The sequence below is a fragment of the Meles meles genome, chromosome 1 (genome assembly GCF_922984935.1).
Source record: "Meles meles chromosome 1, mMelMel3.1 paternal haplotype, whole genome shotgun sequence".
Taxonomy (NCBI): domain Eukaryota; kingdom Metazoa; phylum Chordata; class Mammalia; order Carnivora; family Mustelidae; genus Meles; species Meles meles.
In genome coordinates, this window is record NC_060066.1 from 19,670,591 (window position 1) to 19,689,436 (window position 18,846).

The 18,846-nt window shown below is 43.7% G+C and overlaps 1 protein-coding gene across 4 annotated transcripts in view; it reads right to left on the bottom strand.

The window, feature by feature from the left end:
• Nucleotides 1-620: 620 nt before the first annotated feature.
• Nucleotides 621-18,846, bottom strand: part of COL14A1 (collagen type XIV alpha 1 chain) — a 226,161-nt gene continuing 207,935 nt past the window's right edge. For 3 of the 4 annotated variants that reach the window (XM_046025660.1, XM_046025646.1, XM_046025653.1), the window contains 3 exons: nucleotides 4,406-4,483; nucleotides 2,754-2,909; nucleotides 621-1,131 (listed from right to left, as the gene is read on the bottom strand). In XM_046025660.1, coding sequence (XP_045881616.1) covers nucleotides 1,052-1,131; nucleotides 2,754-2,909; nucleotides 4,406-4,483 — 314 coding nt within the window. In that variant the 3' untranslated portion in view covers nucleotides 621-1,051. The other variant, XM_046025670.1, reaches the window with a different exon arrangement.

An 18,846-nucleotide genomic window follows, 5' to 3' on the forward strand; every position in this document is an offset into this window, starting at 1 on the left:
GTGTCTGCCTCTGACTCAGGTGATAATCTCCAGGTCCTGGGATGGAGCCTCATGTCGCGCCTCCAGCTCAGCGGGGGTCTCTTCTCCCTCTGGCTCTCTCTCTGCCTTTCCCTGTGTTTGTGCTCTCTCTGTCTCTGTCCCTCAAGGGAATAAATAAAAAAAAATCTTTTAAAAAATAAGATGAAACTCAGCTAAGACTATAGAAGTTTAGGGTGACATCAATGCAGTAAAAAGAATCCACGTATGTTGTTTTAGGTTTTTATTTGCTTATAAAAGAGAATGGAAATGGGTTTGCAAAAAAAGTATCTGCATGTACAAAGTAATCCATGTAGATAAAGAGGGCAAGCCTTGGAATACCGCTGGGTGAGTCGTTCATCAAGATTGGATCTCTTTGCATCAGAACTGGTGGAAAGTCACTATTTTACATGTCAAGCCACTGAAAATACTAAATCTATTTTTAAAATCACCAAACTCAGAAAGGCTGTATTCTGATACATATTCTTAGACACCAGTGAAACGAGGTACCAAGTGATCTCAGAGCTGGATAGATCAGTTAATCAAGAGGTAGTTTCTCCAATAATATCCATTTTTCTTTTCAGAAAGGCCACAGGAGATAGGGATAAATGGCATAATCTTTGGATCTCTTTAATTTCTTATTCTGCTAGGGCCCCATTTCCTTTGAATACAATCATAGCTGTCTTGATGCATTTTAGGACTTGAGATCATCTAACAGAAAAGATTCCAGAGTTCAACTTTTTTTTTTTTTTTTTTTGCCAATTTTCCTTTGAGTGCTCTTCTCTGGAAAAACAAATAATCTGGCATGCCATTAAAATAGCAAGGAGAAATAAATCCTGTAGTGTCATAGATGAAGGGGATTTTTTTAAATATAATTTTTTTTTGCTAATAATACCAATATTACCAATGTCCAAGGAAATTTAGGCTGGTGAGACAAGCCCCCCAAAGGTAGCATACAAACCACATAACGACATTCTTCTTGAATAAGTTTCTCTAAGAGTTCTTGAGGTTGGTCTCCAGATTTGCCCTAGGGCAATCAGATGCCTGAGCCCCACAGTTCCATGGCTTCTAGCTCGTCTTGGACAGGAGTGAATTCCGGTTGATCAGGATGGGGAGCTAGAGAGGAAAAGTGGGGTGGGGACTTGATGGGACCCAGGAACCATAAATTGATATTCTCCCCTCACATGGGTCCAATAAGAGACACAGATTTGGTCAATAAACGAGAGAGAAAGCCTGCTTAGGTGGAAAGCACTAGCTCCCGTTACCCACCAAGCTGCTTGTGCCTTCCCCCATGAGGTTTCAGATGGTTAGCAAAGGAAGGGACAGCCTCGTTACAGCAACGGTTAGAAAACTAGAATCACGGCCAACTGCTTAAATATAATATGTGTTTTATTTACAAAAGGAACCCTGAATCTCAGCAGAATTTTAACAGAAAAATAAATTTTTAAAACTGATCTTGTGTTAGAAACCCATCACCAAGGGGACAGTTGGGAAGGGAGGGCATTGGAGAAGGAGGGAGGGGAGGATGGTGGGGGAGGAACGTGCCCGTCAACCTTGTGTGGGGACAGGAAGGAGGAGAAGGCACATTTAAACAGTTATTACACACAGAAAAGTTGGGGATAAATTCTTGGTACACAGTCATAGACCGACATCCAGAAAGATCCAGAAGGATACAGAGCTGTCAGTTCTTATTACGATGGACACTTGCGCTTTGGTTAAGTTCCAGTATTATCAGTGTATGTGTCGGGAGCAGGGAGGGCAAGAGATGTGACAGTGAGCAGGTAGGGAAGCAGGTGAGGCAGGGAAGCGGAGTGCCCATGGTTAGGGGCAGGGGCTGGGGGTCAACAGGACAGTTCTGGATCCGTAGCCAATTGCCCAGGCCCATGGAGTCAGAGTGGAAGAGCTCCACCTCAGTGCTGGTAATCATTGTAAGGGATCAGATCTTAATAAGGGACAGGGAGATTTGAGAGAACAGGGAGGGAAGAGATGAACAGAGAAAAACACATCAGCAAAACTCTTGACCAGTTCCTCTGGAAAATAAGGTTAAATTTCTCCTAAAGCAGAACACTTAAATTCTTCAACTAAGAAGTTTATTGCCCCAAAGCGGTCTCTGAACATCTCTCTTGATGCTTCCAAGAGTGACTATGTCAGAAAATGTCCCATTGCACAACTCGCCAACATGCAGGCTGCAGATGTTTTTAGGAAGCATTATCTTTCACAATCTCAGGCCAGGAGTTAGTAATGTGGCGGGGACAGGCACGGTCACTCTTGTTATTTCTTAACATTACCTTTGGTCACCAAAAATGGTGGGTACATGGTGGGCAGGATGTCACCCAAAAGAATCTGAGGGGCCCTCCACATTCGGGGGAAGTCCCAGGTTCAAGGCTTTTCCAAAGCATGAGTGAAATAGGACCACACCACAGCAGTAACCCAGAAAGTTCTACTATGTCCCCCAATGACCAAATATGAGGTCGGAGGCCAAGTTAGTGCGGACTACCATTTGTAAACAAGGAAGATTCACTTGTGTTGTTATTTTCATTTTCCTCTTAAGGTTTTTGCAGGGATAGCCTCGATAGTAACGTGCACTTTATAGAAGAGGTCTTTGGATAATTTAAGGTAATGTAGCATTCAAGTTTGGCTTCCCTCCCATAATCGGTCTACTGTTCATTGCACTCTCATCATTATAGTTCTAATTGTAGCAAAACATTGCTCAAAGCCCACGAGGGGTTGGCACTTACCTCCTACCCCGTAGGCAGAACACGAAGAAGGGTCGCAGTATCCAGGCTGGCCAGAAGGACCCTGTGGTCCAGGCACCCCCAGGTGACCAGGTGGACCCCTGGGTCCAGGAGAGCCAGGGGGCCCGGGGCTTCCTGGCCGACTCTCCCCTGAAGGCCCTAAGAAGCACCCACAAAGGAAAACAGTCGGTCTTTGACCATCACAGGGTGAGTTTTGAGACTACCAAGAAGGAAATGAACCCTTAAGAGAAGCCACCTCGCGCATCTTGACATTTAGGATAAGATGTCTCTCTCTGCGCATTGAGTTTTTAGTCCTCAATTGAATTTGCTGGAGAAGCACACCCACGTGTGTATGCACGCACAAATGCACACACAAACACACTCAGCTCAACCTCATAATCTGTCCTGCTTTCTGGCCCCAGGTAATTGAATTACAATAGCCTGAGTGGGAAAGAAATTATCCCGCAGGAGAAAAAGGCAAAGTCTGAAATCAGACCTAAAATACTGATCCAAAATTTCTTTAGGCTACCTTATATCAACAGAGCACTTAGATTGAGTGAAAATAGGAGACTGAAATTTTTGTGATTTTAGGAAGTCTATCAGGCTGGGTGTTTTAGTGTTTGCTTTTAGGTCTAGATTCCAATAGTGTTTGAAAAGGCATTTTTCAATGAAAAACGAGATTCTTCAACTCTAGTGGAGATGAACTCTTCAACTCTAGCTCTACTGAAAATGAGGAACAAGTGTTGCCTTATATTTGAAAAGCAGTGCAGCTCTAAGTAGATTCAGTCCCATTCAGTCTACGATCACCCACCATCCTTTCTGCATAACACGTGATGCAGATCAGCCCCTCACACCAGCTCTAATGATAGGAGCACTTATGCTCAAAGTGACTCTTTTCCATTAGGAATCCCTCATAGGGAAAGTACTTGCCAAAATCACTATTAGGATGGAAAGAAAAAAATGGATAAAGTATTCGATTTGATGAGGCTAAAACCAGATTAAAAATGTCCAACAGGACTGCAAACTTACCATTCTAATAACGAGGATGATAACCCAGAGATCATTGTAAAGGCACACAGTATTATACACAAAACTCAAAACCGACATGAAACTCATCCAGTAAGCTGGCCACAGTGGCAGAAGCTCTGAGTGTTTCTCAAACATCCACATGTTCCTCTGTATTTGAAGCCTCCCATGTGGTTCAACGGAGACAGTGTGGCTGGTCCCAGCCAGTGAACTAGGTCATTGTCCATGGAGGAAGGTGAAGGCCAATGTGCCTCCTTTATCTTTCTCCTGGAGGCCTTTTGTTCCAACATGGGGGAAAGCCACCTTACCCACATCAAACTTCGGGGGACTATAAAATAAACCCTTATCGTGTCAATGTACTAAGTGTTTGGGATTGATTTGTTACTACAGCATAGCCTAGCACGGCCTAACTCATGAAGCCAGTAGGGTCCCAGAATATGCTAGAAGCCTTTGAGTCTTCTGTACTGGGAGGATTGTCACTTAACAATTGGCCTTCCAATTAAATGACTGAGAAAGACAGCTGTTTCCATCAGATACAGGATTAACAAGGCCATTTTCCTCAGTGGTGATGTCATATGAATGTAAAACAATTTCCATCTTGCAGTGTCCTGTTAGGTAGGAAGATTTACCTGCTGGTCCGGGGGGACCTCTTGGACCTTGGGTTCCAATGCCCGGATTTCCTTTTTCTCCCTTGATGCCAGTTAGACCTGTTCAAAAAACAAACAAACAAACAAACAAAAAAAAAAAAGGAAAGAAAGAAAAAAAAAAAGAAAGTCTTTAAAAGAAAATCTAGGCAAAATCTTCCAAAAAGACCTCTCTGATAACGATAATGATAGGAGTTGGTTTGGGGTTACGGTTCCCAGGGGACTTTTAAATGAAATTCTGACACTGTGAATTATGTACAACCACATAAGGAAGGCTAGACCTGTAGCTGAACACCCTGTTTGTATTTGCGATACTGTAAGTCTATCCACCTTCCTACCGAAGGGGTCCGGCCTGCCAGGATCTGGCCCGTGTCTTTACACGCACCAGGCCGTTGGACGTATGCAGTTGGCGCTCCACGGTCACACAATAGAAATCACAAGTGAACGTGGCTAACATTTTCCTTTTGGTCCACCCTGTAATGTATCTGCAAAAGGCATGAATTATAATTAGGCAGCAAAGTTCCGAAGAGCGTGAGTTTCCATTAAAAACTTGGAAGCTTCGGGAAAGCCTGTGTTTGATTTGGCTGATTCAGCCCCATAAAAATCTAAACCTATTCATGCTTCTTTTCCACTGAGCAGACTCCTTCTTCCAAATCATTTACAGTGCTATTAACAAACTATACGTTTTCACGGGCAAAAAAAAAAAAAACCCACAAAAAAATAAAGAAACATACACTCCGCCACCTCATCATCCAAACAGCTATCACAAGACTGCGGGACAGGTGAGAACAGCTCTGCTGAGGCCCACCGTCCCAGAGAGAGTTGCATCAGCTGGGGGGGGGGGGGGGCGGGGGGAGTGCGCGGGGGGGTGGGGAAGGGTTACCCAGGCTCACAACACAGAAGGTCTCTGGTGCCTGTTTTTCATGTACAACAATGCTTTGAAGTAGCAGAATGGCATTGCATCTGCATGTAATTAGACTCACAAAGAAATTATGTGTGAATTGGCACAGCCTGGAAGGAAACAGAAATAAAAGACAATAATCCATTTGAGAGCCCCCCCCCACCCAGCCAGGGATTTAAAATGTTTAAAATTACAAGTAACTTCTCCCCCTTCCTAAAGGCGGTATGTATTCATGCCAGACAACAAACAAGGACACTTTTCACATCTTGGTTTATAACTTCCAGAAAGAAAGGCGTTCATGTAATATGGGCTTGGGGAACAGTTGGAAAAATAAAATTAAAAAAGACTGGTGAGCAACTGGCACTTTTTGCTACACGGCACGTGGAACGACTGTCTGTTGGTATGAACGCTGGGGTCCGCTGTGTCCTTGGGTCCACCTTCTGGGGTCAAGGTCTATGTGGCCCCTTTCATAAAGTCCTCCTGGGGCGCCTGGGTGGCTCAGCGGGTTAAGCCTCTGCCTTCGGCTCGGGTCATGATCTCAGGGTCCTGGGATGGAGCCCCACATCGGGCTCTCTGTTCAGTGGGGAGCCTGCTTCCTCCTCTTTCTCTGCCTGCCTCTCTGTCTACTTGTGACCTCTCTCTCTCTGTCAAATAAATAAATAAAATCTTAAAAAAAAATTAAAAAGTCCTCCTTCTTTGTTAGCGGTCCTCAGTGCTTCTCCACCCCCTAGTAGGCCTCCCCAACACCCAGGCCTATTGCGTGGCCTCGGTGGTATTTTCTGAGCTCACAAGAGACCTGTATTTTAGGGAGAGAGCCGGGCGCTGAGCACTCGGCCTCCTCTTGCTTTGGGTCTGACTCTTGTCTTAGGAACCCAGAAGGAAGAGAGTAATTTCTCAAGAATAAAAATATAATTTCATCTGAGTTTAAAAAGCACCCAACACAGACCAATCAACATGTAATACTCAATTGCTCACCAAGTTGTTCAGACAGAAAAGCACCCTGGGTACACCTACTGGCTATTACCCAATTAGCTACCAGTTTAGCTCTTAGTTTAGTGGCTAATTGGAATAAGCACTTCTCAGCCGGTAGGTGTCCTCTCAGTTGCCAATGTACTTCACCATACTTAGCCTCTTCTTCTGTTTGAATGAGAATCACTTTCCCCACAGGGAACCACTAATTTTTAAAGAATTAGAACACAATGAAATACACAGATGACTAATGGCAGCCTGCTCGTGATTAAGCGTGTGGTGACTCAGAGGCCTCCCATGACCTTACGGTACTCAAGGATCAACATTAACAACATGGCTTCTGGATGATTCTCCAAAGTAGGAGATGCTGTCGATGAGGCTGAAGAGGATATGCAGGAAAGTATTCTTAGGAATAACTCTCTGGTAAGAGTTTCTTGACTTAGGGCACCTGGGTGGCTCAGTGGGTTAAGCCTCTGCCTTCAGCTCAGGTCATGATCTCAGGGTCCTGGGATTGAGCCCCACATCGGGCTCCCCGCTCAGCAGAGAGCCTGCTTCCCCCTCTCTGCCTGCTGCTCTGCCTACTTGTGATCCCTCTCTCTGTCAAATAAATAAATATTAAAAAAAAAAGTTTCTTGACTTAGCCATTGCTTCTTCATCGAGAAAGCAAAAGATGGGGAAGATTGGGCAGTGGGGATTCTGGTTGTTTCAATTTTCTAGTCATGTAGAGAAAAATGAGTGGCATTTGATATTATCTGTACTACAAATCAAGGTAAGAGAGTAAGAGCCTCACAAAAATATTCCAGCCCCTCAAGATGTCTCGAGAAAATTGTAAGGATATAATTATATTAAAGGGAATTTTAGATCTCATTATCCTTGAAATGAAGATCTGTTCCAACTACAGGTAGGCTAATAGATTAATATCTGTCCATGTATTCACTTAGGTTCTGAGACCGAAGGAAACTTCGTGTCCATGACACCTGAGTTTGGTTGTAAATCTTTTTCTTGGGATGAAAAAATCATGTTAAAGATCAATAATTAAGGACCTAAGATGAAGGCTGAAATGAAAAGTAAAGTTTAGAGACCTCTGCTCTCTAAAAATAGATCTGCATATACTTTTGAGAAGCCTGTAAGCCATGATTAAAAGGAAAGAAATCAGATGTCCTAAAATGTCAGCCCATCTGTGAGATGTCAGCAGGCGATCGATCTGGGCATTCTTTACATTCTGTCCTTCTTTACAGAAAATATGCCATCATCACCCATAATAAGGGCTTCTCTCATCAATCTCTTCATGAGGGCTGAAGGTGGAGCCCTTCAGTGTTGAGATGGAGCTCCCAGAGCTAAGTGCCAACATTCTCTCCACAAAGGCACTGCGACTCCTGAGTGCACAGGATGCCCCTCCTTCTGGAACACCCGTTTCACATTGGATGTCTCCATAAATACCTCTCAGTCTTCAAGACCCAGCCCAATGCTTCTTGCAACCATAATGAGCAGAAGCCTACAGGAGTCAAGGGGACTGGGATTATTGATCTGCTTCGTGGCTGTATCCCTGACATGGTGAGAGTGTCTTCCACATACTATGAAACCTACAGATATTTACTTATTTACTCACAGAAGGAATGAATGAGCTCTCTGATTCCATACTGTCCATGCCTCCTCTGGAACCTACCCATTGCATTGCTTGTTCTCATGTTCGCCTAGCCTAAGACTACGAGCCTGCTGATGGCAAGGATCATGTCTTCTTTACTGTTAGTGTCGGATCCAAGCCAAACCTCACACATGGTAGGTGGCCCAGTAAGTTCTAGAAACCTAACCGAATGACTGCATGTTTACACCAACATGCAGCTGACTGTTAAAAGCAAGCCTGACCTTTGAAGGATTAACAAACAAAATTCCTTAACTCGGAGCTTTCCTTTTTACTTTCACATGCCTGCCTTGTGGGAACACTGCTTCTTCTAACAAGTTCCTCATGTGGCAGTTTCAGTGCTAGCGTTTCTTAGCGATGAATGTAACTGATCACAATTAAATTTCTGCCATTTCTAAAAACCAAGCATAGCTGATATAAACGAAGCTCTAACTTTCCAAAAATATGATTTTGGATAAGATTAAAATACCTCCAGGTTTTTTTTTGAATTACTAAAAATATTTAGGATAATCAGAGAGATGATTATTATCCATCCATTCATCTGTTCTTTCTTTTAAAAATATTTTAATAAATCTATTTTTTTGCAAGGTTCGCAGCAATATTGAGTGGAAAGTACAGAGATTTCCCATGTACCTTCTGCCCCTACACCTGCTTCATCAACATCCCCCAACAGAGGGGCGTCTGGGTGGCTCAGTGGGTTAAGGCCTCTGCCTTCTGCTCAGGTCATGATCCCAGAGTCCTGGGATCAAGCCCCGCATCGGGCTCTCAGCTCTGCGGGGAGCCTGCTTCCTCCTCTCTCTCTGCCTGCCTCTCTGCCTAGTTGTGATTTCTCTCTGTCAAATAAATAAAATATTCTTTAAAAAAATCCCCCAGCAGAGAAGTATCTCTGTCATATTCATTCTTTTTTTAAGAGTCTCGTTAGAAACCATTTCAGGGCTCCCTGGTTCTCCCTTACCACAAACCTAACACTGAGCCTCCAGTATTTTCTTTTACTGGTCTACAAAGGCAGAGACCTGTTCACTCTAGTTCTGTGTTACATTCCCAGTTCCAGGCGTATCCTAAGGCACTCAAGAAATACATGTCAGGCAGATGAATGAATGAATGAAATCCTAAGTTCTACTGCAGACTTTGACAAACCAAGAATGTGGCCAGTTTATCAGCTAAGTCTAAAAATGACTGCAGTAGATTCCAAAAGCTAGAGGCTTGGGATGCATGAGCTCATTTTGGCTTCACAAGAACCAAGGGGATGGGCACTACTATTAACCGCAAAGGAGACTGTGATACCTGCCCTCACCTAGGAAGTAACAGAGCCACGATTTGAACCCAGGCAGCTTGGCGTCAAAGCCCAGAAGCTGAACCACAGCCCTCCCTGCCTTTTTCAGTCCAAGTGGGCAGGCGACTTGTCTCGTCTTGTTCTTTGCAGTTGAAGCTTCCTAAGCTGCCCACAGGGTCAATCTGCACATCTGCTCTGGCCCCAGGCTCAGCAATCAGCCCTGTGGTTATCACATTTTCTCAGCTTGCTTCCCTCAGTTGACATTCTTGCCCTCTGCTCTGAGCAAGATTCAGGGTTGACACTGAGTGGCCCTCTCCGGCTCACGCTGACTACATGCCCAGGATCTGGCACTCGGTTGTCCATTTCCTATTTCCTTTGGCCTGCTGGTCTCTGAATAGAGACATTTTACTCATTTCTCTGTCCTCTGACCACACCAAGCTCTCCACACTGGGGCCTCGTGCTGCTCCATTGAGCACAGTTAGTCTCTCAGCCCAGGCATTTCGAGCAACTCCCAGGATTTATGCCCAGGCAGATATGCAAAGGCTGGGCAATGCTTTCATTGTCACTGCACCAAAAAGTCCCAGAAACAGTGAGACAGGGCTTTGGCTATGTTATTATATTGTCTGTTACCTAGGAAATGCAGACAATGAATGGCAAGCACAGTCTGCTTTCCATTCAGAATATGTCTGAACGCCTACTGGAAGCAACGTACTAGATAGGTACCTAGCCACAAGGTGGCAGATTCATTGGACATAATTCACTAAATACTTCATGCAATTTCCAGAATCTGCTATTTCTACATTTTCGGCCTGCAGCGTTAGTGTGTGAGACTCCATGTTTTGGCTAAGGTCTCGGCTAAGGGGACAAAGATTGGAAAATACATGATTGTTTTCACACTTGATCTTAGCCAAAAGGACAAGAAGCGATTATACATGATTGTTTCCAATGTAAATAAATTTTGCAAACCATGGCCAAGAGCTTTTCTTCTTGTTGCCTTTTAAATAAAATAACGGCCCATCCACTTTGACGGGGTAATTCAGGACTCAGGGAAAGATAAAGCACTCTACATAGCTCTGGCAAAGAGAAGTTAATCCAGGGACTTACTTACATGGGTGATGAGGACTGAGAAGCCAATTAAAAATGATGAGGCAACTTATAAATCAGCAAGAGCAAGAAGTCACTCTCATCTTTAAGAGTATGGGCGCAATGGGAAAAAAAGGTGGGACTGGAACCCAGAGCCTAGAACCTTCTGGTAGGATCTAGAAGCAGGGGGAGAGATTTCCGGTGGAAGCAGGAGCCATGTAAGGGTTGTCACCACAACCAGAATTGCAGGGGAGCCAGGTGCTGGGTGAGAGGAGAAATATCTTGACTTCTATCCTATTTGAACCCTATAATCCTCCTCTTTTTTTTTTTTTAAAGATTTTATTTATTTATTTGACAGGCAGAGATCACAAGTAGGCAGAGAGGCAGGCAGAGAGGAAGAAAGGAGGAAGCAGGTTCCCTGCTGAGCAGAGAGCCCGATGTGGGGCTCGATCCCAGGACACTGGGATCATCACCCAGGACACTGGGATCATGACCCGAGCAGAAGGCAGAGGCTTTAACCCACTGAGCCACCCAGGCGCCCCCCTCTATTCCTTTTTAAAGGCTCCCATTGGCTGAATTTTTCCAGGAGCAGTGGGGGAAGGGAGCCTGGAGAGGCACTGACGCACAGCTAAAGGAGGGAGAAGGGCAGACCGAAAGCAAACTGCCTGGTCTGATCCCAGTATCGGCTCTGAGCATCAGAGCCAGAAGGACCCCTCCTGCCTGTAGTGGGTCACCCCGTAGTAGGGAAAGGGACAAACGTAGAGCCATCATGCAGTGTGAGAAGAGCTACAACACATGAAAGGACAGAATCGAGCATCCGTGGGGAGTCACAAGGGGCTTTCCGATACAGCTGACCCTTGAAGCCAAGTCTTGGAGGGCAGGCATCAGCCACACAAAGAACGGCAGATGCAAGTGCACCTACAGAGGCCGGCAGATGAAAGAGAACTGGGCGTGCCTGGGGGACTCCAAGCTGTTTGGCAGGACTCCGGCCGCAGCAGGTCCGGGAATGGTAGAATAAGAAGCCAGTCTAGATCAGGTCCTGACACACAAAGGGGTCTGGATACAGCCCTTCCCCCTTGTGTGCGCAGAACCCCTCCAGTACCATCCACCTAATTTTTTGTTTGTAACTTCACCCTCTTTTTCTCAAAGAGGAACTCCAAAGTGCTGAAGCCTTAGACCCCTTAAAACATGGATCTGGCTGGCCCTGCTGGGTGCTACAAAACAATGCAATTAGTAAAGTGGACTGAGAAATCCCGCAGAGCTCAACTCTACCAATGAACACTGAGCTAGTCTCCCAGCAAAGCCGAAGGAAAACATGTCGAAGCATTAAGTAGAGCCGTCTGGTGGTCAAAGGAACCACTACCAGATCAAGATCAAGACAACAGGATATTTTGGACTTCAGGTTCTTCTATCAGTCAGAGACATGGCAATATTGGCCGGAGGCCCTCTGGTCTTTCGACCACACACATCTAAATTAGATACACTGATATCCAGGCAGTGAGAGAGGGGAAGAGAGTACAGCAGGGAGGAGGGAGGTGAAAGGGGCAGCACGGGGGCTATAGGGGGAGAAGGGAGAAGAGAGAATGCAGGGGGCAATCCCATCAGTGTGCACCAGCCCTGTGTAGCCATCCGCAGATTGGTCCCACCAGTGGGTGCATGGCAAAAATGAACAGGGATTACATTTGGCACCAGGAATCCTGGATTTTTGTCTCCACAATTTTGCACACTGATGCTATGATCTTACGGGCACAAGAGTAGCAGACCAAACGCCCATCGACCAGTTTCAGCTCCCAAGTTCTGACTGATCCTCCTTCAGTGGCATTATATTATTTCCAGCATGGGCTGTTAGGAAAATTATTAACAACTGAAAGTTAATAGAAAAATGAGCCAATTTCTGTGGCTTCAAAAATGAACATTTCAGGTTTGGCATGAATATTCAACCAGCTGATGATATTTAAATTAGAGCTAGGGCTTGTTTTCATTCCTTGCGGAAATGAAAAGTGATATGATGCTCTTGACTCTTGGAAAAGAAGAGAGCTGTGTCAGTGTCTGCAGAGTTTAAAACAAAAGGCATTATGACCAGCAGCCCTTCATAATGAGCACAAAGAAAGCATTATTAAGATAAATACATCTTATATCTGTTAAACCTAGAACCAATGAAAATTTTAAGAGTTAATGAATATATCTTTTCTATGTATGTTTTCCCCTCAGCTATACAAATGCATTTTGGTATACTTATTGTACTTATTGCCTTAAATCCTTGTTTTAAAAAATCACTGAAAATGGTTTACTATAGCCAATATAAACGCTTTAGTTTTATCATCTAAATTAGTACATGTTATATTTCCATTTTACTTGTTTATGTTCAAGGCCAGAAATTTAGAAAATGGCTAAGTACATTCCTATATTTAAAACAAAGTGTCTCTCTGTCTCTGCCTGTCTGCCTCTATCAATATTTACATATAGATATTGTAAACACACACACACACACACACACACACACAGGCATTATAAGCAGGACGTCCCTTGATCTTTTGACTACAGACATCTAAATTAGACACACTGAAATGCGAGCATTGAAATGTCCAACGTATTTGCTATTTTATATATATTTCCTACCCAGTCGAAAAATCTTTCCTATTTAAAAATCTCACCCCGTTTTCCTGGCTGAATTTACACAATAATGACTTGAAGAAAACGTTGACATTGTCAAGTTGGCAGTAACTGGCTATTAACAGGATGTCTTCGGATTGATGTCCTACGACCACATGGACTTCTGGTTTTTTTCATGGCTCTAGAGTGAAGGACAAATGGCAGCCAAAAAACTAGCCAAGGAGTAATCAACACCATAAATCACTCATGATTCACGAAATGACTATTGCACTTCAGGTATTATGAAAAATAAAGGGAAAATCCACATGACGTTTGGTCTCCGGGGAACGTGCAGCCTTACTGGTGAGACAGGACTCACAGAGGTGAAATCATCATTAAAAGGCAAGTCAAGAAAGCATATTCTACCTGGGCGCTCAATGACCCGTTTCGCACACCGGTGACGACCCCGCTCTTGTTCAGGCTTCTTGGTGGGGTAGGGGTTGGGGGGAAGCAGAGATGAAAGGCACAGTCCCATTCAAGGAACTCACAGTCCAGGGGGAAGACAAACAAGGACACCAGCAATGACAGTATAATGAGAAACTGCTGTGGTCGACGCCTGTGCTCGGGGAGGGTTTACTCAGTCTGGTTCAGCGGGGAGAGGAGCAGGGTAGCAACAACCAACACACACGGGCCAAACAAACCGCGGGAGGAACGAGTGGTCTGGCAGCGGGGACTCCGGAGATGAGTTCGGAAGGACGAATGAGCCAGAGGACGAAAGAGGATTCTAGGGAGTGGGAAGGGCAGGTGGAAACCCATGAACTGGGACAAGAACAGGGCACAGTGGGAATCCGCTCTGGGGGGAGCAGCAAAGGAAAAGACACGCACGAAGAATGAGCAGTCGCCCTTCCTCATCACTCTGCGCCAGACTCGACGCATTCTCCTGCTTTGGGCCGCCTGCGCTTCCTTATTGCGTGGAGTTGGGTGTGGCCACGGCCACGTGACCTGCTTCGGCCAATGAGACGTTAGAGGCAACAACAGGCACAGAGGCTTGAAGTAGGACTGGGGTTGGGGAGTTGGGTTGGGCCGCGAGGATTACATACTCTAGGAAACTATTAGCCCTTCCAACCAGGGTCCCAGCAGAGCAGAACTGCCCCTGTTTTCCATAGATATGTGGTGAAAAAAAAAAATAATATTTATTGTTGTATCCTACTGAGATGTTTGTGGTTTGTTATGCAGCGAAAGCTGACTAATACTGAGAGCACAGAGCAGTTCAGTTTGGCTAGAGCAAAAAGTACATACTTGAAGTCAGGCGGAAAATATGAACCGGGACCATACGAAGATATCTTGCTGAGATGGCATTAACCTTGAGTGGTATTTCTAGCATGATACCCTTTACCCCAGACAGATCCAGTACAAAAATCTGATCAGATCTACTACACAGGACCCCCAGTCAAGGGTTTCAAAATATTTTCAGCTACAGAAACAATTATATTAGCTTTCATGGCAAAAAAAGAAGACAAAGTGGACTATAGCCCTTGCTGACATCTTGAATCCGCCTCGTGGAAGACCCTGAGCCAGAAGCACCCAGCTAGACCACTCCTGAATCCTTGACCCAGAAAACCATAATCCTATAGGTTTTGTTGTTTTAAGTTGCTAAGCTGTAGGGTAACTTGTTATAGAGTAATAAATCACTAACACATAGAGCTTCTATTTGCAGCCGTGTTGAATGCAAAGACTCAGTTTGTAACAGAGGGGCAAAAAACCCTTACAAAATAGAAGAGGATACAACAAAGAAAAAGGAAAAGCATTCCCCTTCAATGCATTTGGGTTACTATACATTAGGAAAACACAATACATCAAACCTTCAGAGAAAATCTTGTTTCAATGCACATTCAAATTGGACTTTACCACCTAACTACTGGGTGAGAAAAGAGAAAGCTACCTTTACTTCTTTGGAGTTCATCTCTCAGGAAGATGAGACTCAGGGAATGAGGAAAGAAACAAACACGTCAGCAGATTTTTAACAGCAATGAAAAGACTATGTCTCGTGCAAGCCAATGTCAAAGATAATACAACATCACAGGGAAGACTTGCAAATATTTAAGTCTCAACCAGCCAATTATTACAAGAGCCCTGCCAACCCTCTATCTTTAATTAAGTTGATCTGTCCCATAAAGATAATTTTTCCAGGAATAAACCAGGATAAAAGAGACATTGAGAAGTTCCACAGATGCTTAGCATCTAGGCATTCCTGTCTGGCAACCGCTTTGCTTTTATTCTGCATTCGTGACCAAAGTTTTCAGCCAAATGTATCTTCGGTGCCAACCACAGAAATACCAAATGCAAGAACCCAACTTCTCTCTTCCAGCTTCAAATTGACTTGAGACCCAGCCTTCTCAGCCTTGTTGATTCCCAGGTAAGGGGAATGAACCTTAGGGACTCAGAGTTAGCTTTTGGTTATATGCAACTTCTTGACTCCGACTGCCATTTCTGTGTCTCCAAAGGGGGTTATCACTGACTTCCAGCAGCCAGAGCGTGGCTGATTCCTTCCCTACCTGTGTTTGCTTTGGCAGGGTGGGAAGGGGGGTTCGGTTGTGTTGCATCTTCTCTTCCTTCTCACATCCCCACTTTCTCACTTCCTGGAACAAAGTCCATCTTCTTCAAATTAACCACAGGACTTAGGACTGATATAAGAATTGATCCTTAAATCTTGTCTTTCTTTACATCCACTCCTTAGAAATTTGGTCTTCTGTGTCAGGGAAAATTCAAGGGGAAAATTTTTCTAGCTTCATAAAGTCATTCAGGGATTATATCCTCAGAACAATAAAAAATTAATCCAGGCAACAAAGAGAGTGGGGCAACTGTCCTTGCGTCAAGTTCTTAATCAAAAACATGAACTCTTCTTGTGATTAAAGATGACATTCCAATGCTGTTATTTTTTTTTAAGCCTCAATGCTAATACTGCATCTCAAATAGTTGATCCCACAGAGTAGGTATAAAGTGCTAATGAATGTATAGAAAACAATGCATTCCAATGGGGAAAATCCTTGGAATAATAGCTCCCAGTTACTTTCACTCAACTTTTTCTAGGCACTAGCATGTGTAAAGACATCACTACTGTCTGTGTGGGGGGAGATAGTCAGTAGTATAAGGCTTCCCTGGAGAGAGCCCAGTAGGACAAAGAAATATAGTGGAAAACCAAGAAATATGTTAATCAAGGAACAGGTGTCTGAAAAAGTAGAAGATAATTTTAGTTATTTGCATAATGCTGATATGTATTTGCTCTTACGATTTTCACTGGGAACACAACAGACATGAAAGCAGAAAGACCCATTATTGATAAAGCTCAGCTACATCAGCCTGAACTTGTAATTGTTGCATTCTCAGTAATTATTTAATATAAATACATTTTGACTTCTTCATTATGTTTCTAGTATACTCGTGCTGAGAATTTGCATATTGAAATAAACAGTTGAAGTAGAAATTACTTTAGCTTTACTTCTTTACATTACACTAGATGGCAGTCTAGTTTTTTTTTTTAATTATGTGTGAAGGCAGGTTATATGTATTATCTGTGAATTTCATTTCAGAACAGTAAAAGAGATGTAAATTATCTGTTGAAAGGAGACAATATGTTGACTACTTTTGAGAATCATAGCTTTAGAGTTTCAAGTCCTTTCACACCTCAGGACCTTTGCATAGTTATTGCTATCTCTGCCTGAAATGTTCTCCTCTGACTCTCTTATTGACCTGCCAAACTCCTAAACTTTAAGGTCTCTCACTGACTTGCCAGTGTAAATCAGAACCCCTTCTTCTACATTTGCATGGCATCATGGATTTTTTTCATGGCACTTAAAACTAATGTTACTAAAGGAAACTATTCATTTAGTTTTTGTTAGTGCATTTACTATCTGGGTCCATGCCAGGTACAGGAAACATAGGAAATGTATGTCCTGTTTACCACTATGTCACTAACACCCAGTACGATGCCTGATGTGTAGGAGATGCTCAGTAAGTGCTGGTTAGGTGAATGAATGACGATACAGAAAGATTAAGTTTTACATTTAAGCAGTCAAGATTACACAGCTAGTAAGTGGCCAAGTTCAGATCCTGACTTCAGCATCAGATCCTGATGCTCCAAATGACATCCCATCCTGCTACTCAAGTAAGCAGCATTGCAAACAGTGAAGTGAAATCAGTTTCTCTTCTAAAACATCACAAGGAAAACAAGATTGAATTGCCTTATTCTATGTTTCTCCTCTATTTCCCCTATGGTTAGATGTTATAATTGAAGTAGAATTCTGTAGGTGCACCCCAAGCTGCTGGATCCATGGCTAGCTTCCCTCCAGGTAGTTCCCCTACTTGGACTCTTCCATAGCCTGGGCACATGCTAAAATTCTAGAAAAACTTTCAAGTGCCAAAATGTATAATCATGGAAAATATTTTTACCACCTTCATATTTATCCAACAAATCACCTCAAAGTTGGTCGTTGGCCAGGTCAAGGATGTCCCAAGCCTCTCCCAAACCAGAACACAGTGTGCAGGGAGCTTGCCAATAGTACAACCATGTCCCACTATGATATTCTGGTCAGTTCAGCCGTTGACTTGTTTGTGTGAACTGAGTCGTGAATTGTGGTTAGTAGGATCCATAAGGAAATGGGGTCCACCAGACCCTGCATGGTTCTGGCCTTTCCTATGGGAGTCCCCCACTACACTATGATTCCAAGGTGGCAACAGGACAGAGGGGACAAGCACAGCTATTCTGGAATCAAGCAGATGTGGACTTGAATTCTGGTCCCCTATGGTCCAGTGGGGTGAACTGAAAAACTAACTGAGCCTCAGTTTCCTCATTTAAAAATGGAGCTCAAGGAGGGCACCTGGGTGGCTCAGTGGGTTAAGGCTCTGCCCTCGGCTCAGGTCATGATCTTGGGGCCCTGGGATCGAGTCCCACATTGGGCTCTGCTCTCAGTGGGGAGTCTGCTTGAGATTCTCTCTCCCTCTGCCTCTGTCCCTCCTTCTATGTTCACACATGCTCTCTCTCTCTCTCTCTCAAATAAATAAATAAATAAATAAATAAATAAATAAATAAAACTTTTTTTTTTTTTAAATGGAGCTAGGGATTCCTGGGTGGCTCAGTGGGTTAAGCATCTGCCTTCAGCTCAGGTCATAGAACCCCGTGCATCAGGCTCCCTCCCTGCTCAGTGGGGAGCCTGCTTCTCCCTCCCCTACTCCCCCTCCTTGTACTCTGTCTCTCTCAGACAAATAAATAAATATAATCTTTAAAAAAATTAGAAAAAAATAATAAAGAATAGAGCTAATACTGACCTCTGACAGCATTTACTTTCTACACAACTCACTTCGCGTTCACTCTCCCAACTTGCACATTCAGTAATGTTCCACATTCCTTCCTTATCCAAACCATGTCTTCTCTTTTATCCAAAGGAGAGAGTGTATATATAGGACTGGACACAATATTGGCAGATACATTTAGTGCCTAATAAGTGAAGCCATAAATCAATAGTACTATCTCACATCCTGTCAACCCAAGAGACTTACATGAACCTTGCATTCAGTAAATATTTACTGATTTATTGTACAAAATAAATCAGATATAAATTCCAGTAAATTATGGATGTATAATCTGATCATTAAAATCTTCAGTTGGACGGCTCCTATGATCCAATATTTTTTGGAGAATGATGGAAACTGAAGGAGTTGCAGAAACACTGAAATCAGGAAACTGTCCCAGTTCTTTTCAAGTAAATAGAGAAATTCAGTTTGGCCAACTATAGACCAACCAACTGATTTTTTTTTTTTTAAAGATTTTATTTATTTATTTGACGGAGAGAGAAATCACAAGTAGGCAGAGAGGCAGGCAGAGAGAGAGGAGGTAGCAGGCTCCCTACAGAGCAGAGAGCCCGATGCGGGGCTCGATCCCAGGACCCTGAGATCATGACCTGAGCCAA